Raw genomic sequence first — 26,864 nt, forward strand, 5'->3', positions numbered from 1 at the left:
AACAGGACTGTTATTATTTTGTGTCAAAACCATGGATTATAAATAAGCAATACACACCGCTGTATTGCTTCGTTAACATTGTTATTGTTTACTGCTGTTAGCCATCAGGCATTGGTTTATACAATTAAACCTTCATTGCACCTGGATTATTGTTGTTTGTCTAATTATTGATCACCTGCACCTGCACACTGTTAACCACTTTGCTAAAACATGCTTTCTTTCAAAACTGCACATTTGAGCACTATGTAGCTAATGGGAGGTCAAAATAGGGTAGATTTATTTTGTTTTCTACAATAACTTTAATGCTGTAAAAAAAGAAGATGTGACTAAGTGTATTGTTACTAGTTTCTAAAGCAGCTTTATTCTTACAGTAGTGAAATAAATCATATTGCTGAAAGAATACAGGAATACCATTGATTAATTCATGCATATTTTATTCAAGAGTAAAAAAAGTATTTTCTTCCCATAGGGCATGCTTACAATGTCTGTGTTTAAGAAGTCATATGTGAAAACTTAGGTCCAGAAAAAATACAAGAAAAATTGCCACAAGTTAAAGTTAAATGAAATTCCCTTTGAAGTAAACACATCTGGACAAAACAAGGATCATAAAAGAATGGAAGAAAATGAACAGTAAGCTTAAAATTGATTAAAGTGAGGCAAAACAGTGTGCCTAAATCTGTGTTACAATTTTAATAAACCATGCGATCATGCATTGGCAGCCAAAAATGTTGCTTTTCACTGAATATGTTCATTCACGCCTATTGAACACTCCTGTACAGGAACGCAACATAAAATACAAGTTAGAATTAACAGTTTAAAAGAACTTCAATACCTGTACAGCAAAAAACAAACTTAAAACAGAGTTTTACAAAGAGAAGATAATATAAAGCAGGAAAAAATTCTGAATTACCATATTGAAACACAGCACAAAGATAATTGCACATATCAATAAGAAATGTAACCGCATGCATAGATGCGTTCTATAGATGCTGTACAAATTATTATTTATTATTATTATTATTATTATTATTATTATTTTAACGGTATGGTCAATCGGTCTGTAAACATACTTTATGCATTTTTAATTACAGGCAAGTGATAAATGAACAGGTAGTGTATATTGTGTAGGTAGCAATAGAAGTTAAATTGCATTATTTGCTGATTCTTAGCAACATTATTGACAGTGGCTTATTAAAATAATGATCAGCCTTCCAGCAGAGTAAACAAACTGGGGGCAGAGAAGTTGTTTTACAAAACATCATTTTCAGGGAAGATTCATTGTAAATCAGAATTGTACACACACACACACACACACACACACACACACACGTATATATATATATATATATATATATATATATATATATATATATATATATATATATATATATTATATATATATAAGACTTAAAAAATTTTCGAAATTTTTAAACAGCAAGATAATTTGTAGAAGATGTTTTATGAATTAAACCTTTACTTAACATTTAAAATATAAGGTGCCAAAATACGGATAATGCACCCACAAATGCATCCTTATGAAGCAATTTACTGAAGTACACAAAAGGATAAAATCATTCCCGTATTTCTTAGAGAGTGAAGAAAATGCTGCTGCATTGCGGACTGCTGCCTGAATGCATTTCTTACTGGAATTTGTTCCCCCTTTTTCCTAAAAGCGGTAAACGTCACCCCTAAGTATTTAACTCATATCTGTCTTCAAAGCAATAGACTTTTAGCTCTCTAAAATGGGGTGGCTTTTGAGAAGGTCTAATTTCAATTGAAGCAGAATATTGCTCTGGAGATAACAGGCTTCAATGTGTTGGTAGAGTTGGTCTCACTGTATATTACTGTTGTCATCTGTCCCGTTCGACTCCGACATGTTCATCTTTCCCATCGAATGGCCCACATTGTTTACTGCATCCTTCCTGGGAGGCATCCTCTCGTTGACACGGTCCAAGCCCTTTGCTTCTGCGAAACTGTTGATCTTGTGCTGTGGGGAGAATCCTCGGACTGCTTTAGGAAAGAGGAGAATGAGAAGGCAGGTAAGTACACAAGTACAGCTTGTAGTGTTAAAACATCACCATGACTTCCATGTTCAGGGACATGTAAATCCGCCTTAGAAACTGGAGGTCTTGTGACATAGACGGAGGTGCAGCTGTGGTTGCAATCCCGCTTCATAAAGTTTCCCATAGTAAAAGCATTGCAAAGTGTAATTAAGCATGTTACAACATGGGCTAGTATTGGTAAGCATGTCAAACCCAGGGAGGTATGGGAAAGCATATTAAAAACATGGGAAGCCATGGAAAACAGGACATAGTAGAGGCATGAGAAATTCTAAATTACCATACAAATATACTTTGGTAAACTTGTATAAAGCCCTTTAATATAGCAATTACATCTTGGAAGATTAATAAAGCAATTTAAAAAAATTTCAAGCAGGACATGAATCTTCTAAATAAGGAAAATGTGTTTAGAGTAGGCGTAGAACGACTGCTAATTTGACAGGCGAATACCTGAAGTAAAAACAGTCCAATAGGTCGATTAGTCTCCTCTTTCCCATCCTCCCTTTCCTTTACTCCCAAAATGACAAATATTTTTGTCATATTGTTTAATTTTTAAAAATAAAATAAATATGTAAATAAAATATGTGTAACTGATGTGACCTGTCCAAAGGCTTGTATCCTAGCAATGGGCTCATGTTGGCTACCTACTGTACTCGCACCACTACATAATCAATGTTTTAACCCTGTAGTGCCCAGGGCATGTTCCTTTTCCTATTTAATGCCTATTTTCTCAATGTCAAATATATTGGACCGGGCAGCAAAGGGTTAATGCAAACTGGCAATGGGAGACTTCAAACTGGGCTCTAATTTAATGCATCGATTCACCAGTGTATACATTTGGCACATTCACTGCATCTCTACGAACAACAGTACAAATTACAGGAGCAAAAATGAAGAAAAATAATTTACAAAATTTTTGAAAATCATGGGCCTTATTTTCAAAGCATTTCCTACATTCTAATTAACTCCTACTTCCAAAAAAGCTCATGTTACAAAATGAGGTACAAGACATATTGAGAGTGTGTAAGAGAACTTGAAAAATAAAACGTAGTTGCTTGGTTTGTGCGATAATGAAAGGCTGGAAAACATGCTCTGCAAATATGCTCCTGCGAGTTTGAAGAGGACTAGCATGTTCAGCACTAACACAGAAGTAGGTGAAGGACATCACTTCACACAAGACACTGCACTCAGTCTTACCTTCACCATCCTCAGGTGGCTCAATGGCCTCAATGGCTTCAATCGTAGCTGTGAAAGAAACAGAAATGTGAGGGGTTCAGAAACATGACATATTAGCCTTAAATGAACAGCTATAGGAAACAGGCTGTATCAACGTTTAATGGAATAATCTACAAATGCATGCCTGGTAGCAAGAATGATAGAATGCTAATGAGGAAGCAACTTCATAGTGTGTAGCTGAAGTAAAAAGCTTTGTGAATCTGTTAAGGGGTGAGAATCAAGGCTGTCAATCCCATTCAATCCTGTCAATCATATTAAATCCTGTCAATTCCATTCATGTACCTCATATTAGTATTATAGTCGCACCACCCATCACTTTTCTTACCTTGTTTTTTACTGTTCCCTCCATAAAGAAAGCTGCTTGCTTCTTCCTGGTACCTTATCACATCCTGTGTCAGCCATTGTGTACCACTCAGCTTGCCCCTTGGCAGTGAAACAACAGGAAGTGGTAGAGTTCCAGGAAGCAGCCGTTTAAACCTTGTGATTTTGCAATTCTCCTCGTTCAGAAAAGCTCCTTGTTCTTACTGTCTTACTTAATTGTCTTCCTTTGCTGCAGATGCGTTTTAGTCAAAACACAGCCTCTCTTTTGTTCAGGCTTCAGCAGGATTCAGACTCCCTCTTGTGGTCAAAGTTAGCCTATGCTTTTTGTTTCTTTTTAAATATTCTCTATGGAGTGTCATTTGTGCCAAAACTATCCGGCCGTTAGTTTGTGAATTTGTTTGTTAATTCATGAATTTGTCAATTTGTGAATTGGTCAGTTTGTCCAGCAATTTGTAAACGTAATTGTTAATTCATCTAATAATTCATTAATTAATTTGTCAATTGAGTAATACGAAAGGCTGTACTGACCTGCAAATTTCCAAATCAACCAGACAAACTTCCAACTGTCAATCTCGCACTGTGCCGAAAACACTGCAACCTTTCTAGCCAATAGGAGCACACACTAATATTTTAATCAATGAAAATCCAGCCTCACTTAAAACTGCTTCAGCCAATAATATTTAGAAGGGTGTTTCAAAAGATATTCTATTTAACAAGATATTCGACTCTGCTTATTTTCAATGGAGACTTCTGTCTCATTGCACGCAAAGCATTGTGGTATATAGAGAGTTAGGCAAAAAAAAAATCTATGGAGAGTCAATGCAGATGTACGAAATGTTGCTGATTTTCGACATGTTAAAACAAAAAGCAGGTAGTTTGTTTACTGTGCTATGTTGCTGTGTTTTGATAATATGTTATGTTGTAATGTTATGTACTTCTAAAGTAACCGGCATTACCGGACTGCTAAATGATTTAATCAATACGCTGCTTTACCTTGATGTTTCTGCGCATGCGCCAACGAACGGGACAGTGCTCAAAAAATAGCATTTTTTATAATAACTGCGTATTGTCATAATTTGCTTATGTTGCTGTTTTCTTTAAAAGACCTTGGTCAAATGTGAAATCTACTTCAATATATAAATTTTTTACGTGAGGCTGGATTTTCATTGATTAAAATATTAGTGTGTGCACCCATTCTAGAAAGTTTGTAGTGTTTTGGCACAGTGTGAGATTGACAGTTAGAAGTTTGTCTGGTCGTTGGGAAGTTTGCCATGTTGATTGGAAATTTACAGGTCCATACAGCCTTTCGTATTAATGAATTGACAAATTAATGAATTAATTATTAGATGAATTAACAAATACGTTTACGAATTATTGTATGAATTGACAAATTTATGGACAAATTGCTGGACAAATTGGCCAATTCACAAATTGACAAACAAATTGACAAATTAATGAATTAACAAACGAATTGACAAACAAATTGACAAACTAACGGCCAGATAGTTTTGGCACAAATGGCACTCCATAGTTTTCATTGACAGCAGTGTAAAAGAGAAGTTTAAAATTGAAGCTTGAATTCTGTGTTTCTGTGTGCACATACAACTAACCAAACTGTTAATAAAAGACAGAACTGTCCCTTCTGTTGGTATTTGTTACTTAACTAACTGTCCAGGTCTAGAAGTTCTGCTATGAGAACGTCTGGAGGATGTCCCTTTGTTTATGAAGCCCAATCCAAAATACCCCCTTTCCACAGCTGCCAGCCCTAAAAAACATGTGTTTCTAGACACATCGACCCTGACTGGCCACGGACCCTTTCTCTCTATCATATCCTATCCACATCATGACGTAGCAGGGAGTTGTGAGCTGGATAAGAGCTACACATTAGCAGATGTGCATTACAGCGTGGAATGAAATCATTCTCACTATCTTCCAATGCAGCGCAATCAGAGTCACTTTCAATCTGTCTTCTTTTAGAGGATAGGACAATTGGTGGCTGTCTAAAATCATATGTAGAATGAAAACTAAAATAGTGACGAACATTGTTTCAATTGCAGCATCCATTTTTTTTAATGTAGTAGTACTACTACAGGTTTCTTTAAAACACTGCGCAGTATTATCCCACAATCCTCCAGTGTCCTTTGGATGCATAGCAAGAACATGTTTCCATGTTTGGAAAGAAGGCAAAATTTTTTTTTTTTTTTATGTTTTAAAAAGTTGATTTCTGCTAAATATCATCTATTGGTGCCCTGTGATCCCTGCCTGAGCTTTCAAGTTCAATTAAGAGTGTATTTAAGGGGCTCTCGAGTGATGCATCCGGTAAAGGCGCTCCACATGGAGTGCAGGATGCGCCATATAGCCTGGATGTTACAAGTTCGAGTCTAGGCCATTCCATTGCCGACTATGGATGGGACCTCCCAGGGGGCAGCACACACCTGGCCGAGTGCCACCCAGGATGGGGGCCAGGGTGTCCTCGGCTCACAGCGCACCAGTGACTCCTGTGGTCTGGCCGGGCGCCTGTAGGCTGTATAAAGCTGCGTTGTCTTCCAACGCTGTAGCTCTGAGGTGACTGCATGGTGATCCTGCAGTGTGTAAGAAGCGGGAGGCTGACGACACATACTTTGGAGGACAGAGTGTGTTCGTCTTCATCCCTCCCGAGTCAGCACAGGTGTGATATCATTGAGCTGAGCCTAAAAATAATTGGACATTCTAATATAAGAAAATATATTAATATATATATAATAGGAAAAAATAATAAAATAATTGCAGACTACTAATTAAATAAAAAAAGGAATGTATTTGAAAGCTTTTGTTCTGATGTTGTCTGGTTGTATGATTCTGATGTCTGGTTGTATGATCTGAAAGCAGTAACTTCTCCACTTACCGTTCTCTAAGGTTTGCTTGCCTCCAGAAAGCACCCCACTAGGAAGCATTCCAGTCGGAGTCAAACCTTTTAGTGTCAAAACGTTCTCACTCTCCTCTCTGCGGAACACAGTTCACATGATACAGTTAGCAGCTTCAGTGACACTCCAGAACTCATATTTGTTGCATATTATTTGTGTTATTGACTGCAATACACTTATGTTATAGCAGTAATAACACATGTATAGTCTCTCATCAACAAAACTCTCACAAATCCCTTTCTGCAGGTTTTATTTTCATTCCTGTCACAAGGTCTTGTGCCAAGAGGCAGATTCCCTCAGCGGAGCAGACACACATACTTTATAGATACCCCTCAACTCTGTCCTTACAGAGGCCCTAAAAACAACTTCAGTGACAAATGTGTCGACAGCTTTCTTTCTTGTTGTAGACATTATCTTTGCAGAGGTGTGAACAGCACTAGTTTCAGCAGCTCACATAGACAAAGACAAAGTAAAACGTGGAAAATACAAGGTAAAGAAAAGATGATAGCATTGGGTAGAAATGTAGATTTGGTGATATCTTAAAGTAATTGCTGCTAAAAAAAGACATTCATCTTAGCAATTTTGTACTTGTAGGTCTCAAATGTACAGTTTTAACAAATGTTATAGGACTTGAGTGTGTGTGTGTGTGTGTGTGTGTGTGTGTGTGTGTGTGTGTGTGTGTGTGTATACAACGAAATTAAATAATATAATGTGCTTGACGTTAAAACTAGAGATGGGATAATTGATTAACTACTAAATGATAATGGTGTGATAAATAAGGGAGACTAAAAAAAGTAATTAACTGGTATAAATTAAATATGTTTTATTTAGTAGACCATACATGGGGGGGCATTAGGACCCAGTACTGGTTACTAGAGTCAGAACCAACTCCAGGTTGAACCAATTAATTATGTTTAGAAGGGTGTGAGTGTTTGTGTTTCAATGTGGGTGATAGGAGTTTGGTTGGAGAGTTGGAGAGAAAGAGATCTTGTTGTTACGTGAGTATTGTGAAACGGGAAAACAAACTATTGGAAAAGGTATTTGGATTATGATTTGGTTTTGGTGATGAGGTAACAGGCTTAGCCTTCCTTGTTATTAGTTCGGGAAACATTTGTTTCGATATTGCCCGAGATCGGGTTAGGTTTTGTTTTGTTTATTTTTCTTTTGTTTTCAATAATAAACACACGCTACGGTGTTTCCTGGCATCCTGTGTCTAAAAGTGTTTATTTGAAGAAGGAAAACGTGTGACCAGTGGGCAATCCATCACTATATATATATATATATATATATATATATATATATATATATATATATATATATATATATATATATACACACACACACACACACACAGTGCTTATAGAAAGTCTACACTTCCTTGAACTCTCTTCACATTTTGTTGTGTCAGTGCCTCAGTTTCATGCATTTAAATGAGAATTTGTTTCCACTTATCTGCACAAGATACTTCACATTGTTACGGGGAAAAAACTTTTTATTGGTAAAAGAATTATATATTAAAAATACAAAACTGAAAGATCATCATTGGATAAATCGCCACCCCCTTGAGTTCATACTTGGTGGAAGCACCTTTTGACAACAACTACAGCTGTGAATCTGTTGGAATAGGTTTCTACCAAACTTTGCTCACCTACATTTAGCAATATTTAACCATTCTTCTTTACAAAACTGTTAAAGCTCTGTCAAGTTCCTTGGAGTATTGATGGACAGCAATCTTCCAGTCATGCCACAAATTTGATTGGGTTTAGGCTGGGGCTCTGACTGGGCCACTCCAGTGTAGCTTTGGCTGTGTGCTTCCAACCCAGTTTCAGCTTTCTTGCAGAGGGCAGCAGGTTTTCCTCAAGGACTTTTCTGTAGTTTTGTTCAATACATTTTCCCTTCTATCCTGACAAGTGCCCCAGTCCCTGCTGATGAGAAACATTCCCATGACATGATGCTGCAACCACCATGCTTCACAGTAGGGATAGTGTTCTTTGGGTGATGTGTTGGGTTTGTGCCAAACATAACTTTGCATTTAGGCCAAAAAGTTCCATTTTAGTTTCATCAGCCCACAAAACTTTTTGCCACATGGCTACAGAATCTCCTGTTTTTTTGCATACTTCAAACAGGATTCAAGGTGGGCTTTCTTGAGTAATGGCTTCTTTCTTGCCACCCTACCATACAGGCCAGATATGTGGAGTGCTTGGGATATTGTTGTCACATGTACACTTTGACCAGTCTTGGCCATAAAAGCCTGTAGCTCTTGAAAAGTTGCCATTGGCTTCTTGGTAGCCTCTCTGATCAGTCTTCCTTCCAGTTTGGAGGGACGGCCTAATCTAGGCAGGGTCTTGGTGGTGCCATACACCTTCCACTTATTAATAATCATCTTGACTGTGCTCCAAGGGATATTCAAGGCATTTGATATTGTTTTATACCCATCCCCTGATCTGTGCCTTTCAACAACTTTGTCCCGGAGTTCTTTTGAAAGCACCTTGGTGCTCATGGTTGAGTCTTTGCTTTGAAATGCACTACCCAGCAGAGAGAACCTACAGAAACTACTGAATTTATCCTGAAATCATGTGAATCACTACAATTTAACACCGGTGGAGGCCACTTAACTTGGTGTGTGATTTTGAAGGTGATTGGTTACACCTGAGCTAATTTAGGATTGCTATTTCAAGGGGGGTGGACACTAATCCAATCAACCTATTTCAGTTTTTATTTTTAATTAATTTTCTAAAAAATTCTAGATTATTTTTCACTTGGAAGTTGTGGGGTAGGATGTGTAGATAAATGAAAAAAATTGTTTAATGCATTTTAATTCCAGGCTAAAGGCAACAAAAGGTGAACATCAAAGCATATTAGTTGCTGAAAGCATGTCAGTCAATGGGATTGGGTGATTGGTTACTGGCAGGAAAAAAGCCAGCGAGGGGTGGGTTCAATTTCACTCTCTAGGTCAAATGATCCAGGAAGTACAAGACAGTCTAAAATCATAGCTTATAAACGGAGCTCTCTTTCACCTGTAGTACACAGTGTCATGTTCTGAAATTAAAATGCCTGTTTGTCATGACATCTTTCAAAACTGCACATCCGAGATGAATAGATGCATAGCGGAGAATATATTATTAGCTACAGTTACTTTAAGTGGGAAGAATTTTGTGATATACAGTAGTGATGTTGTTGTGTTCATTCCAAATGCTCTTTCATTACTCTTTCATTACTGTTTACAAAAAAAATATTTACAAATATTGTAAACACAGTGTGGTTTGCAGTGAAACGCCCCTGTAGCATTAGTCATTGCACTAGAAGTTTATTTGAGTGTTTCTAACCCTCCTGTACCCACAGTACTTACCTCAAGACTGAAAACATTTTGGCCATCTTGCCAATGGCTCTTATCTTGTTCCTGATCACTTCCTTTCGAGCAGCAGCAGCATTGGCTAAGAAAAGGAAACAAATATCTTACTTCAGATATTCATCAGTCTCACATTGCAGGTGGAATCACAGGACGCAATCTGGATTTCTAACAGACAGTGTTTTGTGATGCACAGCTGTTATGAATTCTTTTACCCTGTTGGTGAGATGAGGTTAAACGCTCTATAACCATGAATGCAGCCAAGCCTCTGCCCTGTTACATTCGTACCCCGACCCGGATCTTGTAGATTGGCTGCATAGGTTAATGAGGGCAGGAGTGTAATAGGCAGTGTTGAAAGGTTAAAGGAGAGGAGTGTACTGGGCAGTGTTGAAAGGTTAAAGGAGAGGAGTGTACAGTGTTGAAAGGTTAAAGGAGAGGAGTGTACTGGGCAGTGTTGAAAGGTTAAAGGAGAGGAGTGTACTGGGCAGTGTTGAAAGGTTAAAGGAGAGGAGTGTACTGGGCAGTGTTGAAAGGTTAAAGGAGAGGGAGTGTAGTGTACTGGGCAGTGTTGAAAGGTTAAAGGAGAGGGAGTGTACTGGGCAGTGTTGAAAGGTTAAAGGAGAGGAGTGTACTGGAAAGGTTAAAGGAGAGGAGTGTACTGGGCAGTGTTGAAAGGTTAAAGGAGAGGAGTGTACTGGACAGTGTTGAAAGGTTAAAGGAGAGGAGTGTACAGTGTTGAAAGGTTAAAGGAGAGGAGTGTACTGGGCAGTGTTGAAAGGTTAAAGGAGAGGAGTGTACTGGGCAGTGTTGAAAGGTTAAAGGAGAGGAGTGTACTGGGCAGTGTTGAAAGGTTAAAGGAGAGGAGTGTACTGGGCAGTGTTGAAAGGTTAAAGGAGAGGAGTGTACTGGGCAGTGTTGAAAGGTTAAAGGAGAGGAGTGTACTGGGCAGTGTTGAAAGGTTAAAGGAGAGGAGTGTACTGGGCAGTGTTGAAAGGTTAAAGGAGAGGAGTGTACTGGGCAGTGTTGAAAGGTTAAAGGAGAGGAGTGTACTGGGCAGTGTTGAAAGGTTAAAGGAGAGGAGTGTACTGGGCAGTGTTGAAAGGTTAAAGGAGAGGAGTGTACTGGGCAGTGTTGAAAGGTTAAAGGAGAGGAGTGTACTGGGCAGTGTTGAAAGGTTAAAGGAGAGGAGTGTACTGGGCAGTGTTGAAAGGTTAAAGGAGAGGAGTGTACTGGGCAGTGTTGAAAGGTTAAAGGAGGAGGGGTGTACTGGGCAGTGTTGAAAGGTTAAAGGAGAGGAGTGTACTGGGCAGTGTTGAAAGGTTAAAGGAGAGGAGTGTACTGGACAGTGTTGAGAGGTTAAAGGAGAGGAGTGTACTGGGCAGTGTTGTGAGGTTTTATATCACTATAAATTTTGAATTGTATATACTATTGACAAATGTTAGGATAGAATTTTATATCAAAATGACTTGAATTTGAGTCTAATTAAAAGATAAAATCAATTCTAACAAAATCTTAAATAGAAAAGCAGCTCTTTAATATAAAAACAATGTATGTAATTTTTCTAATAACAAATAGCTCATTGCATAACACTTATGAAATGATCAGTGTGTTAGATGAGCCTCCATTGTGAACCAATAATATATATTTTTATTTCTATTTTAATCCTGAATTATGTTACATACATATTTGTAATATTATCAAGAAGACGAATGTTAATCTATAGGCCTAAGACTGAACTGACATTCTTTAAAAGAGTAAACAGTAAACGTGACCCACACCTGAATCCGAGCAAACTTTACTCAGTTTAATCACCTGATATGTCATATACATTAGGTTCTCAATAACTGAAAATAAAAAAAATAAAACAATCATTAATAAAGACTTTTAAAATGTCTTAAATACAGTATCAACTTAAACCAAATATCAGTTAAAGGCTAAAAGGTTCAATAATTGAATGTTTCCACGATGATTAAATCAAAGGAACTGCCTGTCATTTTTAAACTGCAATTTTACCCCCTTTGAGGGTTCTTACCATCAAAGATTTCATCACCGTCATTCATGAGCTCATCATCGGAGCAGATATTTAACACATTCACCAGCATCTCTGTAACTGCAAGGGAATGAAGGTGTGTTAGCGTTAGGGACAGGTTTGGGTGTGCAGCCTTTTTCAACTCCTCTCTCTGAACCACCAACAAATTGATTTCAATTGACATATAAAAGGGAGTGTGAACTTTCGCTAAATGAGTGAACTGTTTTACTTACTAATTGCCAAAAGCACATACCTGTCCATCAATCAGACCTGTGCAGCATGCTGATTTGCTTTATTTACCTGATTTGGATGGACTGTGTGAAGCAGACAGAAATATGAAATAAATGGAAAGTGGATCCAGAGGTTAAATAAAAAGCGGGCTTTACACGGGTGAGTGTAAAGTTATCTGGAATGACTGTACAATACTATTTGATCAATATTTTGACCCTATCATAATTCAAGCAATCCCTTTTGAATCAATGTTGTTATGATGCTTTCAGGATTGAACCACTGCCGCAGCAATTAAGAAATTGAATCTGTTTAAGAAGCATTGTAACCAGAGATCATCATTTAAGATGAACATGTTTGTTTTCTTTTCAAAACTTCACACCTGAATAGATCCCCATGGCGTGGAATGAATCGCTTTAAAAGTAAAGATACTACGATGTTTAGTGAGCAATGTGTGTGTGTCGGGCAACCCCAGTGCCAAGCAACCCCAGTGGTCCTGGGGAATTATTTTGAACACTTACACTTTAGTAATAGAAAGTTCAGATATACATACTTTTTTCCCCAACAAATGGCAAGGACCATGTGAAGACATCCATGAAGTTTGGAAGCCAGTAGGGATGAGGGGAGCAGTTGAACTGTCGAATATTCATGACATTGTTTTCATACTTCAATACTGCAGCTGAAAACAAGCATTAGAAACAAGAATCAGTAAGACTTTGCACTTGCGGTAAACTGGGTATTATCTGCTGCTAAGTACCTACAAGTGACATTAATACAACAATCTCCATTTCACTTTATGAATACATCATTTAGCTCAGCATTGTGACCAAGCGAAGCTCATCTTTTTATTTTGCATTGAGAGAAGTGGCTCCAGGCGCTGTAGTCATTTAGAAATATACTTTGCATTGCTGGCCTGAACAACAGTATAGAATTATGAATCATGAAATGACATGCACATATTCCATTGGGTATGGCATTGACTCGAATATATTTATAGTTTTTTCATCACATATACTTTTTAGACTAATTTTGATTGCCCTTTCTTATGAACTACTTGTACTGGTATAATCTCATAAAAAAAATTGATATACAGTGTTTGACAGTTGTTCCAGTTTGTAATTTGCATCTTGTCAGGTGATCGTCACTATTGCAGTGTGGCATTATTTATTAAAGCAATGAAGCACTTTGTGTCAGACAAATATTAAATTGTATTGAAATTCAAAACATAATAACGCACAAATAAATAAGAACATTTACAAACGAGAGGAGGTCAACCAACCCATCATTGCTAACCAGTTCTAGCAACTGATTTATCTCAAAACGTTGTCAAGCTGGGTCTGAAAGGATCCAAGTGATTCAGACTCAACAGCATGACTAGGTAGCCCATTCCATAGCCTCACCACTCTGTGTGTAAAGAACTGTCTCCTTCCCTCTGTCCTAAGTTTATCTCTACTTCATTTCAAAATGTGTGCCCTGGTCCTGGTTTCTGTCCTGTACTTAAGGAATTAATTAGACTAACCAATGTCAACTCCTTTGAAGATGGTAAACACTTCAAGCAAGCCCCCCCCCCCCCCCCCCCCCCCCCCCCCCCCCCCCCCCCCCCCCTTCTTGGTGGATCCGAGGCTAACAATAATAACAATAATAATATAATATTAATTATTAATAATATTAATTATATATAATATTAATATTAATAATTAATATTAATAATAGTCAATTTAGCAGAACACTTTTTTCCAAAGTGACTTACAAAGACCCAAGGGGGTGAGTGTCGTTTTAAAGAGCTGCTGAATCACTTACAGTAGGACTTCGATTTCACAAAACATCTGAAGGACGGCTAAATAAATTCAGTTCTTCATATCTCAGTCCTTTAAATCCTGGGATTAGTATGGTTTCTCTTTGTTAGACTCTCTCAAGGGCCAAAATGTCCCTTTGGTGTTGTGGTGACCAGAATTGGGACATTGTGGCTGTAGAGCACAACCACACGAGCACAACCACACGCACCCAGGACCGATGACCGTGTGCCGTATTATTGCGGGGCAGACACGTCTGTGATTATTGTTTGGGACTGTAACCCTGTTGTTTTCTCCGTGCAATACACATCATTGTGTATTGCCGGGATTTATTATTTGATCACCAGACCTGGATTACAATTAAAACCACTTTCCCACCTGATTACAATTGTTTGCGATTCCTTTTGCACTGCATCACCACTCGACCTGTTCAAATTGCCACATTGAGTCATACTTAGTAATTGGGGATTATAGGCAAACCTGACAGAATTCTATTTTTTACCAAGTGGAATTGTATCAACATAATTGTTTTGAAATTTGAAATTGAGAAGAACAGCAAAAAAGTTTAAATCTGAACTCCAAGGGAATGTGATATTTCACTAAATGCTCCTGTACCAAATTACCTTCAATGGCAATGGAGTGGCAGGTTCGCTGAGGAAGGCCAAATTGTCTGCCTACTTGACTTAATTTTTATTGTACTTCAGAATATATGATTCATGGATAAGGCACCTATATGGTACTGCAGTGCTTGTGTACTGAGACACAAGGACAGCGACAAGAAGAAGGGTCAATATGATTAGCCTTTACCTTTTAAAAACCTCAGCTGGAGAGCTTTAGAGCATTTTACAGCAACAGGAGTAATCCCTGGATGACCATGCATGGGTGGGCAGAGTGATCCCCTGTGCTGTAAAATGGTCTAAATCCAGCTGTGGTTTACAGGTAAACCCCATCATTAGTCAATAAGACAAATCTTTGTCTAAAATCCTGATGAAGACATTAGCCGCGGTCTGTGTGTGTCACAAAATGTTATTATTTTAGCTCGAATCACTGTCCTTTAGTACAGAACCATTCCATGCATTGCCAAGTCCCTTTAAACACTATCATACAGTCTAAATGGAAACTGTAAGAAACTAAATCCTCCATTTAAACACTCTCAACAACCCCTAACCATTCACAACACCTAACACATCCTCTCAACAACAACTAACCCTTCAAAACGCCTAACACACCCTCTCAACAACCCCTAACCCAACAGCTAAGACATCCTCTCAACAATGTCTAACCCTTCACAACATCTAACACATCCTCTCAACAACCCCTAACCACACAACTAACACACTCTCTCAACAATGTCTAACCCTTCACAACACCTAACACATCCTCTCACCAACTCCTAACTCTTCACAACACCAAACACATCCTCTCAACAGCCCCTAACCCAAAATCTAACACATCCTCTCAACAATCCCTAACTCTTCACAACACCTAACACATCCTCTGAACAAACTCTAACCCTTCACAACACCCAACACATCCTTTCAACAACTCCTAACCCTTCAATACCTAACACACCATCTCAACAACCTCTAACCCTACACAACACCTACCACATCCTCTCAACAACTCCTAACCCTTCACAACACCCAACACATCCTTTCAACAACTCCTAACTCTTCAACACTTAACCCTACACAACACCTACCACATCCTCTAAACAACCCCTTACCCTTGACAACACCTAACACATCCTCCCAACAAACCCTAACTGAACAGCTAACACATCATCTCAACAACCGCTAACCCTTCACAATACCTAACACATCTTCTCAACAACCCGTAACCCTTCACAACACCTAACACATCCTCTCAACAACCCCTTACCCTTGACAACACCTAACACATCCTCCCAACAAACCCTAACCGAACAGCTAACACATCCTCTCAACAACCCTAACCCTTCACAACACCTAACACATCTTCTCAACAACCCCTTACTCTTCTGTGGCAGAGTGTCCCACCCCTTTATGTCTATTAGTGTTTTATGTTGTATGTAGTATGTTAATGTTGGTGTTTATGTATAAAATACACAGGAAATAAATATGGGTTACGAGCACGAGTGTTTAAAATGTATATTTGTATTTAAGCATGAGGATTGCACAGCACTTCACATGCAGGTAAAATAATAAAAGTGCAATTGCCTGTGCTCACATATTAATTCACATGCTGTTGTACCGAGACTCCAATTGAATGATTGATTAGCAATCGAGTCTCAGTACAGCTGCATAAAAGCTGCATGTTTTCATTCACTCAGGGTTGTGTGTTCATGAGTGGAGAACGGGTGAGAGAGAGGAGTTTTTGGATTAAAAATAACAATTGCTACAGTGTGCTGGAAGTGCCAGCACGGTACTTGTTTGTCTGTTCATCCACTGTCTTGTTTAGTGTTGTCAGTTTTGTTTACCTTTTTATTTTGGCCGCAAGTGCTGTGTCCTGTTTTGGTGTGTTTTCTGTTCAAAACTTTTATTTCTGTTTAAATAAACACACAGCAGTGCATTCCTCTTGTTCTGACGGTCACCAGTGCAGCCAGCCTGGTCACATATGATGTCTGAAGAGGGATAAACCCAGTCTCCACAAGATAGACCAGGGAAGGACAGCATTTTTTTTTGTGTGAAACACTTTTTTTTTTTTTTTTTGGTTATGTGAAGTGCCCTTTTGGGAGAAAAAAAATATATATATATACATAAAAAATCGGAAGTGGCAGGAGAAAGCAGCAGCAGCGGCGGCAGCAGCAGGAGGTGCAGCAACAGCAGTGCGGGGTCGGTTGCAGGTCCTGTCGCATTTCTACCACAGCGGAGGTTTGCCTCGCCTGTCTGGATAAAGAAGGGTGGTGCTTCCTGTGTGGCGAGGTCAGGTACCTCCCACTCAGCCAGAGCCATGCATGGCAGGAGATGGAGGAGCCTGAGCGTCCGGCATCAGGGGGAGAGGTCCCACTGGGTCAGAGGCCAACAAATTCCCTGTCTTCTGAGGGAATCTGGGGATGGCTGGTGGAGCCTGGAAGGAATGCTGAAGTAATCAACCTCCTGTGGGCCAGAGATGGAGAGTGATGGGAAGCCTGGGAAAAGCAACACTGCCCAGTGTCCCTCCTAGACATTGCGGACATGATAATCCGCTAAATGGCTGCAGATATGGCAGGAAGCCATCGCTGTCATCTCCAACACCAGCGGGAGAGAAGCCATCGCTGCCATCTCCAGAGCCAGCAAGAGAGGAGCCATTGCTGCCGTCTCCAGCGCCAGCAGGAGAGGAACCATCGCTGCCGACTCCAGCACCAGCAAGAGAGGAGCCATCACTGCCGTCTCCAGCTCCAGAGGGAGAGGAGCCATTGTTGCCATCTCCAGCGCCAGCAAGAGAGGAGCCATCGCTGCCGTCTCCAGCACCGGCAGGAGAGGAACCATCACTGCCGTCTCCAGCGCCAGCAAGAGAGGAGCCATCGCTGCCGTCTCCAGCGCCAGAGGGAGAATGCCTGCTGGTTTTGAATCCACAGCATGAGGGGCAGGAAAATGAACGTCCATAGCCCAAGAGGGAGGACGCAGAGTGTCCACAGCCCAAGAAAGGGGAGCCCCCAGGTCCACAGCTCAGGATGTGAACAGCGGAGGAGGACTGCTTACAGCTCCCACCTCCACCAGCAGAGGATGAATTCCTGCTGGTTCAGCATCCACTACTGTGGGAGAACTGTATGCAGCTCCCACCTCCACTAGCAGAGGTTGAATTCCTGCTGGTCCCACCCAAGGATGCCTGCCTCACACTGCCCAAGGATGCCACTTGTGCATAGTCTGGGGTTCCTAGCTGCTCTGCATTGCCTGGGGAGCTACCGGTTACAGGGCAAGGGGAGAAGTGGAGCTCCCACTGCCGCCTCTATGGCCAGGGGCTCCCCTCCCGAGTTCGCCTCCCGAGGCACAGCTGCTGCTACCGTCGCCTGGGGTCGCCAGAACTGCTTTGCCGGGGGTTAGTGTCAGCCCTGCATTTCCACAGGAAATACTGTGGCTGGAGCCCAACAAGGGGGAGCTGCTGGCTATAAAGAAGGGGGGCGTTGAGAGTCAGGAGACCACCTTCCCCCTCAGCACTTTCGCTGCAGGGAATTTGGGGGCCAGAGCCCCACAAGGGGGAGCTGCCAGCTACAGAGAAAAGGGAGAAGATAAGGAGACCACCCCCACAGACAGCCAGGCGGCGGCCAGGATTGCCTTGATTGCCGGAGGAGCTGGCCTAGGTACAGTTGGCCTGGCCGCTACAGCTGCTGGGGTGGGAAAAGGACCTCCCACTGTGGCCGCCACCTTTGGCCCGCTGCTGCCCCTGTTCCTGGGCCGGGACTATAAACCGGGACTTTGGGACTGAGGGGGGAGGAGGCCATTGCCAGGTGTGCTGCGCACAAGGGGGGGCATATGTGGTGGAGTATCCCGCCCCTTTATATCTATTAGTGTTTTATGTTGTATATGGTGTGTTAATGTTGGTGTTTATGTATAAAATAAACAGGATATAAATATGGGTTACGAGCACAAGTGTAAGAAAAGAAAAGTGCAGTTCCCTGTGCTCACATATTAATTCACATGCAGTTGTACCGAGACTCCAATTAAATGACTGATTAGCAATCGAGTCTCGGTACAGCTGCATAAAAGCTACATGTTTTCACTCGCTCGGGGTTGTGTGGTCGTGAGTGGAGAATGGGTGAGAGAGAGGAGTTTTTGGATAAAAAGTAAAAATTGCTACAACCAGATTCAGACGGTGAGCACAATAATCTGTTATACAATGACATTAGAAATGCGTGTAGCAAAGGAGAAGCCATACTAATAGGGGATTTCAACTTCCCCCAAATAAAATGGGAAAACCCGGTGGGTAGCGCGAAGGATGAAATAGAAATGGTGGAAATGACAAATGACTGCTTCCTAACACAATTTGTCAAGGCACCGATAAGAGGGGAGGCATGCCTTGATTTAGTCTTTTCAAATAACGAAGATAGAATAACTAAAACAGAGGTCAGAGAACCACTGGCAAACTCAGACCACAACATGGTCTCATTTTAAGTGTTTTTTAAAACCCCAAAAGTAATGACTAAAGCTAAGGTTTAAAATTTTAGAAAAGCAAACTATGAAGGTATGAAACAGAGACTAACAGAAGTAGATTGGAGTAAAATAGAGAAAACACCCACAGAAGAAGGATGGTTGTTCTTCAAAAATGTAGTACTAGAGGCGCAAAACAATTATATCCCTAAAGTAGACAAATCTAAATGTAAAACTAAATTGCCAAAATGGTTTAATAGATCAATTAAAAAAAATATTCAGCGAAAAAAGGCACTTTACAGAGCATTAAAAAAGGACCAAAAAGAAAGTACGCAGAAAGAGTACACAGAACTGCAAACGCAAGTCAAAAAGGAAGTTAGAAAGGCCAAGAGAGAAATAGAAATGAACATTGCTAAGGGAGCTAAAACCAATTCCAAAATGTTTTTCCAATATTACAACAGCAAGAGAACATTCAAAGAGGAGATTAAATGTTTAAGAGACACAAATGGCAAAATCGTAGATGAAGAAAAAAAAATAGCAAATATATTAAATGATTACTTTTCACAAGTTTTTACAAAGGAAGATACTGACAACATGCCCCACATGTCATCCAGTTCCTGTTCCAGTTTTAAATAACTTTAGCATAACTGAGGCAAAAGTGTTAAAGGGACTAGGAGCTCTTAAAATAAACAAATCCCCTGGGCCGGATGAGATCCTCCCAGTAGTACTCAAAGAAATGAAAGAAGTAATTTACAAACCGCTAACCAAGATCATGCAGCAGTCTCTTGACACAGGGGTGGTACCAACAGACTGGAAAATTGCAAACGTAATACCGATCCACAAAAAGGGAAACAAAACTGAACCAGGTAACTACAGACCAGTAAGCCTGACTTCTATTATATGCAAACTTATGGAAACTATAATAAGATCCAAAATGGAAAATTACCTATATGGTAACAGGGTCCTGGGAGACAGTCAACATGGTTTTAGGAAAGGGAGATCGTGTCTAACTAACTTGCTTGATTTTTTTGAGGATGCAACATCGATAATGGATAATTGCAAAGCATATGACATGGTTTATTTAGATTTCCAGAAAGCTTTTGACAAAGTCCCGCACAAAAGATTAATTCTCAAACTGAACGCAGTTGGGATTCAAGGAAACACATGTACATGGATTAGGGAGTGGTTAACATGTAGAAAACAGAAAGTACTGATTAGAGGAGAAACCTCAGAATGGAGTGTGGTAACCAGTGGTGTACCACAGGGATCAGTATTAGGTCCTCTGCTATTCCTAATCTACATTAATGATTTAGATTCTGGTATAGTAAGCAAACTTGTTAAATTTGCAGACGACACAAAAGTAGGAGGAGTGGCAAACACTGTTGCAGCAGCAAAGGTCATTCAAAATGATCTAGACAAGATTCAGAACTGGGCAGACACATGGCAAATGACATTTAATAGAGAAAAGTGTAAGGTACTGCACGCAGGAAATAAAAATGTACATTATAAATATCATATGGGAGATACTGAAATTGGAGAAGGAATCTATGAAAAAGACCTAGGAGTTTTTGTTGACTCAGAAATGTCTTCATCTAGACAATGTGGGGAAGCTATAATAAAGGCTAACAAGATGCTCGGATACATTGTGAAAAGTGTTGAATTTAAATCAAGGGAAGTAATGTTAAAACTGTACAATGCACTAGTAAGACCTCATCTTGAATATTGTGTGCAGTTCTGGTCACCTCGCTATAAAAAAGATATTGCTGCTCTAGAAGAGTGCAAAGAAGAGCGACCAGAATTATTCCGGGCTTAAAAGGCATGTCATATGCAGACAGGCTAAAAGAATTGAATCTGTTCAGTCTTGAACAAAGAAGACTACGCGGCGACCTAATTCAAGCATTCAAAATTCTAAAAGGTATTGACAGTGTTGACCCAAGGGATTTTTTCAGCCTGAAAAAAGAAACAAGGACCAGGGGTCACAAATGGAGTTTCGACAAAGGGGCATTCAGAACAGAAAATGGGAGGCACTTTTTTACACAGAGAATTGTGAGGGTCTGGAATCAACTCCCCAGTAATGTTGTTGAAGCTGACACTCTGGGATCCTTCAAGAAGCTGCTTGATGAGATTTTGGGATCAATAAGCTACTAACAACCAAACGAGCAAGATGGGCCGAATGGCCTCCTCTCGTTTGTAAACTTTCTTATGTTGTTATGTTCTGGAAGTGCCAGCACGGTTCTTGTCTGTCTGTTTGTCCACTGTCTTGTTTAGTGTGCCGTGTCCTGTTTTGGTGTGTTTTCTGTTCAAAACTTTTATTTCTGTTTAAATAAACACACAGCAGTGCATTCATCATCATATCAGTCATCTCCTGTATTACTTCCTTGTTCTGACGTCACCACTGCAGCCAGCCTGGTCAAACCTCCAAAACACCTAACCGATCCGCTTAACAACCACTAACCCTTCACAACACCTAAAAATTTCTCTCAACAACCTGTAACCCTTCACAACACCTAACACATCATCATAACAACCTATAACCATTCTGTGACCGGCTGGTGAGGCCCAGAGACAGACTGCAGTTCAAACAAATAATACTTTTATTACAACTAAACACAAAATAAAAGTGCACAAGGGCGAAAACCAAAATATTAAAACACAAATGACAAAACACAAAGCAAAACTTACAAGAATAAAGGTTTCCAGGCAGACCCTCTCAACAACCTCTAACACTTCACAACAGCTAACACATCCTCTCCTCAACCCTTACCCTTCACAACACTGACCACATCCTCTCAACAACCCCTAAACCTTCACCACAACTAGCCAATCCTCTCAACAACCTCTAATCCTTCACAATACCTAACACATCCTCTCAACAACCTCTGACCTACCACATCCTCTCAACAACCCCTAACCCTTCAGAACACCTAACACATATTCTCAACAATCTCTATCCCTTAATGACACCTAACCCATCCTCTGAACAACCCCTAACCCTTCACAACACCTAAGACATTCTCTCAACAAACTCTAACGCAACACATAACACACTGTCAACAACCTCTAATCCTTCACAACACCTAACACATCTTCTTAACAACCTTTCCTTAACAACACCTAACATCTCTCAACAACCTCTAACCATTCACAACACCTAACACAACCTCTCAATAACCTGTAAACCTTCACAACAACTAACATATCCTCTCAGCAAACAAACATTGGGCCTCCTAACAGACCAGCTGTTGAATGCTGTTACTTCATCTAATCTGAAGTGTATGAAATGCTTTTCAAGAGAGAGGGAATCCATCACTGCTAAAATACAAGTACCAGACATCCTATGTTACTGTTTTGTCAAAAACAGTAAAAAAGTAGAATTGTTTCTGCTATTGTTCTGTGTGCTTAGCAAGTTAACAACGCATTCATTCATTAACTTGTGTTAGCTCCTTTAAAAAAAAAAAAATATATATATATATATCATTTGTTTTGTTACCAGAGTAAGGGTTTTCCTTTTGAGAGTTTGACGTTGAGTGATTTTGTTTCAATTTCTGGACTGTGTCCACACTTATTGTCACATGTTTTGCTTAGATGACAATGTGTTTACATTTCCACAGTCACTTTTTCCGGAAGTCACTTTTTCCAAATTATCTTCTATAGTATAATCTATATATATATATCTATATAGTATATATATCAGGTATATATTGTATATATATATAATGTGTGTGTGTGTGTGTGTGTGTGTGTTTTAAAATTGGCTTCACCACATCTCCCTGTGATATTTGGACTGTCATTTTTCAGTTTTGTAATGTGTCTATTGTTCCACTAGATGGCAAACTGTTTTACACAGCCATACAACAAACTGTTATATAAATCCAAATCATTCCTGTTGCAATGAGAATATGCTTGCTGTATGCAGCCACTTTTTGCAGTTGCTAATATGTGGAATGGATGAAAGTCAACTCAGACTTTGCAACTACAGTGTTTAATGAAGGAGACCATCTTGAATAGCAGTACTGTCTATCTCTACACATACTTAGGTTTTAATGATCTAATGTAGACACTCTTAAACTCTATATTAACCCCACTTGTGTTTGATGGACTTATTATGGTGACAGAGTAGTGACAGACTGTGATAATGGGCATAAAAGAGTATCCTTCAAGAAGCTGCTTGATGAGATTTTGGGATCAATAAGCTACTAACAACCAAATGGGAAGAGGACCCCTCACTTGTAAATAGAGTGGTGACAGGCTGTGATAATGCAGAGTGTGATGGGGTGAGGACCCCTCACTTGTAAATAGAGTGGTGACAGGCTGTGATAATGCAGAGTGTGATGGGGTGAGGACCCCTCACTTGTAAATAGAATGGTGACAGGCTGTGATAATGCAGAGTGTGATGGGGTGAGGACCCCTCACTTGTAAATAGAGTGGTGACAGGCTGTGATAATGCAGAGTGTGATGGGGTGAGGACCCCTTACTTGTAAATAGAGCGGTGACAGGCTGTGATAATGCAAAGTGTGATGGGGTGAGGACCCCTCACTTGTACATAGAGTGGTGACAGGCTGTGATAATGCAGAGTGTGATGGGGTGAGGACCCCTTACTTGTAAATAGAGTGGTGACAGGCTGTGATAATGCAGAGTGTGATGGGGTTAGGACCCCTCACTTGTAAATAGAGTGGTGACAGGCTGTGATAATGCAGAGTGTGATGGGGTGAGGCCCCTTACTTGTAAACAGGTTATTTATTTATTGTGTTAACCTATTTTGTACCTGTACTTGTTTGCATTCATTCCCATATTCTGCAGTATGAATGTGTTTAATTCCAGCAGCTACATCAACTATAGTATCATCTTTATTGTCATGTTTGTTTTGACTTTTGGTATAAATCTTCAATAGTGTTTTAGAAAACAATCCAGTGCGAACAGCCAATCAGCTTCCAGATCTAACGGGCTTCTATTTTGCACAGATGCCCGCTGGAATGTTGAAGTGCTTAACTGTGGATTACATTTTAACTCAAACAATGCATATATATATATATCTGCTTTTTCCTTAACATTCTAATCTACTAGTAATCTGAAAACATAAAAAGCTACTTAAGCATACTTTCTTAGGCTAGAGACAAGGGAAATCATATCTGTGACAGGACATCGTAATGAAGGCTCAATTCACAGCTACTGGACAGCAAATCAACAGGGAAGACACGATTGGTCCACAATTCTGTCATCGGCTGGATCCAAACAATACCCTCCTTCCAAAACAGCCAATCAAACTGCCAAACCTATTTCAGTTCTTTCTGCACCAGCCAATCCACTCCCTGCCTGCTTGAATGACGCCCCGCCTCCAGCAACAAGTTTTGAGTCTGACTCAATACTACACGGACTATTCAATAATTGTACATGTACAGATAAATAATAACACTGTGTAACAATTTTTTTTTTTTTTGTTCCTGGGTAGTAAGTGTTATTTCTTAATTGCTTATGCCTCAAAAGTATAGAAAATGGCTATTATTCCCCACAAACTTTGCTTTTGTGACCAGGACAGTGATATTTCAAAATATCACTATTTCCAACAGGGAAAATGGGCAAATGTGTGTCTTTTCGTTCACATAAAGTCAGAAAAAAACAACATATGAATCCAAATAACTACAAAAGATTTAGAAATGAGTAGTTTTTCGAGATTTACAATTATACTGTATTTACAGGTTTGAAAGTTTTTCTTTTTTTTTAAGAGTAAATAAATAAATAAATCGTTTTCTAATAGCGATTCTACGGCTCGGGACGTATAACTCCAGTCACTGTCACCTACCACATGGTAGAGCCCGCATCAACAGGCTCTATCGCTTAAATATATTAACTGGACCCAGCAAAGGGTTAAGTTTGGGTTTGATTTCAAATGTTTACGTTTCCATGTAAGAATGTGGCAGGAATGCAGTAAGATGGGGGACTTGATTACTCTATTTCATTTTTTGCAGGTCTATACCAAAATAAGCACTATTTGCATGTGGGGGGGTTTTCATCCTGTCACAATCCTCTATTTCATGGTTCACATTTTCTTGAACGTTTTCTTCTTGTGTCCCTAACAAGTTCAATCTAAATTAGTATTGTTGTCATTTGACACACTGACATTAAGCTATTTACAATCTAGTTACATGTGCAGCAAGAAACAAAGACACAGGAGAGAGATATATTGAAGAGGCATTTGCCATTGCTGAATTAGCACGGGGAACGTCCTTGCTTAACAGGATACCTGGGCTCAGCTAAGGTAAATATCATAAACTGCAAAAGGAACTGTACGAGGCACAACATCCATTCTCATTCCATCAGTGCACTCTGCTTTGCAATGATATTGAAAATATCTCAATTCATTTAGGCCAGGAAGACTCGTTGCTCAGGCTAAAAGTACATGCATCCCTTCCAGTGGGGCCACCAAGCCAATAACATGGTTAAAACCTCATTCACGCTGTTTGGAAGTCAACGAACAGTAACCAAGACTAAGTTATTTAAAACCTGGCCTCTTCATTGCTTCAAAACAGCTCACACAACATTTGTTAGACTTAATCTAGCCTGTTGATCATTTAAAAACAGGTCACATTTTTTAAATTGAAATCTACCCTTTAGAAATGGTTGTTTAGTCAGTGTGGACATGAACTGGTACTTCCATAAACAGGTCTATATCCTCACAGGGCGCATGGTCAGCAGGGTGCACTGTAGCAGGGTGAATAATGCCTGATTCTGAACCTCCCTGATGACAGGGGTGCCACAGCCTGCGGTTCAACGCTCCGAAGGAATCCCCTGCCACATCTGAGAACTTGCTCTCTCTTCTGAGTGCAAGTCATTTAAAAGTAAAGGATTGGAACCGCAACTTAACTCCCGTCCATATAAAACCACGCACTTCACATTTGTCAATCATGTTACACACACTTCATGGACTACCAGTCAACTGGCAGTTTTCTTTTCTACTGATTGACTGTTCAGTGCTATCCCTAGTCACCAAACAGTGTTTATATAACCCTGCAAACAGTGCCTGTCTTTTGTATAGTATCTAAATCATAGCCCGCGGGTTACAGAAATGACCTAGAGGCTTCAGACACTTTATTACAATCTCTATGAAGTTTGTAATCAGGATATAGTTTAGGCTGTGACACTCAACATGCTTCTCTTTTGCGCAGTAATTGTGGGTTGCTCAGCAACAAATAAATTACCAGTCAGAAAACAATAAGAGCATTCCAGCATTTCACCAACTGCCTTGGGATCTCCTACAGCTGAGATGCAACTGTTCTTTAACTGTTCTGTTGTTAATATCTCCACTCATTAGCTGCACAGTACAAGCACCCACTCACTGCAGTGCAGGAGAGAAGTCGGGATCACTGCAGTTTGGAGGGAGCAGTCTGGATCATTGAAGTGCAGATGGAGGATTCAGGATCAATGTAGTGTGGGGGTAGGATTCAGGATCACTACAATGCAAGTAGAGGATTCAGGATCACTGCAGTGTTGGGGGAGGAGTTAGGATCACTGCAGTGTGGGGGAAGATTCAGGATCATTAGCACGAGGGATCATTAGCACCAGGGAGAGGATTCAGGAACACTACAATGCAGGGAGAGGAATCAGGATCACTGCAGTGTTGGGGAGGATTCGGGATCACTGCAGTGCAAAGAGAGGATTCAGGATTAGTCCAGGGAGAGGATTCAGGATTGCTGCAGTGCAGGGGGAGGATTCAGGATCACTTCAGCATGAGGGGAAGAGTCAGGATTACTGCAGTGTGGGGGAGGATTCAGGATCACTGCAGTAGGGGGGGAGGATTCATGAGCACTGCAGTGTGGGAGGAGGAGTTGCGATCACTGCAGTGCAGGGGGAGGATTCACGATCACTGCAGTTTAGGGAAAGGATTCAGGATCACTGCAGT

General features: G+C 40.1%; 1 protein-coding gene across 2 annotated transcripts in view; it reads right to left on the reverse strand.

Moving 5' to 3' along the window:
• Nucleotides 1-1,438: 1,438 nt before the first annotated feature.
• The window catches only part of LOC121324996 (serine/threonine-protein phosphatase 2B catalytic subunit alpha isoform-like), a 224,008-nt gene continuing 198,582 nt past the window's right edge, over nucleotides 1,439-26,864 (reverse strand). For both annotated transcript variants that reach the window (XM_041267274.1, XM_041267275.1), the window contains exons 9-14: nucleotides 12,680-12,805; nucleotides 11,902-11,979; nucleotides 9,870-9,954; nucleotides 6,502-6,599; nucleotides 3,258-3,305; nucleotides 1,439-2,010 (exon numbers count right to left, since the gene is read on the reverse strand). In XM_041267274.1, coding sequence (XP_041123208.1) covers nucleotides 1,832-2,010; nucleotides 3,258-3,305; nucleotides 6,502-6,599; nucleotides 9,870-9,954; nucleotides 11,902-11,979; nucleotides 12,680-12,805 — 614 coding nt within the window. In that variant the 3' untranslated portion in view covers nucleotides 1,439-1,831. The remainder of the gene's footprint in view (nucleotides 2,011-3,257; nucleotides 3,306-6,501; nucleotides 6,600-9,869; nucleotides 9,955-11,901; nucleotides 11,980-12,679; nucleotides 12,806-26,864) is intronic.

The sequence above is a fragment of the Polyodon spathula genome, chromosome 12 (assembly GCF_017654505.1).
Source record: "Polyodon spathula isolate WHYD16114869_AA chromosome 12, ASM1765450v1, whole genome shotgun sequence".
In the NCBI taxonomy this organism is placed as follows: Eukaryota; Metazoa; Chordata; class Actinopteri; order Acipenseriformes; family Polyodontidae; genus Polyodon; species Polyodon spathula.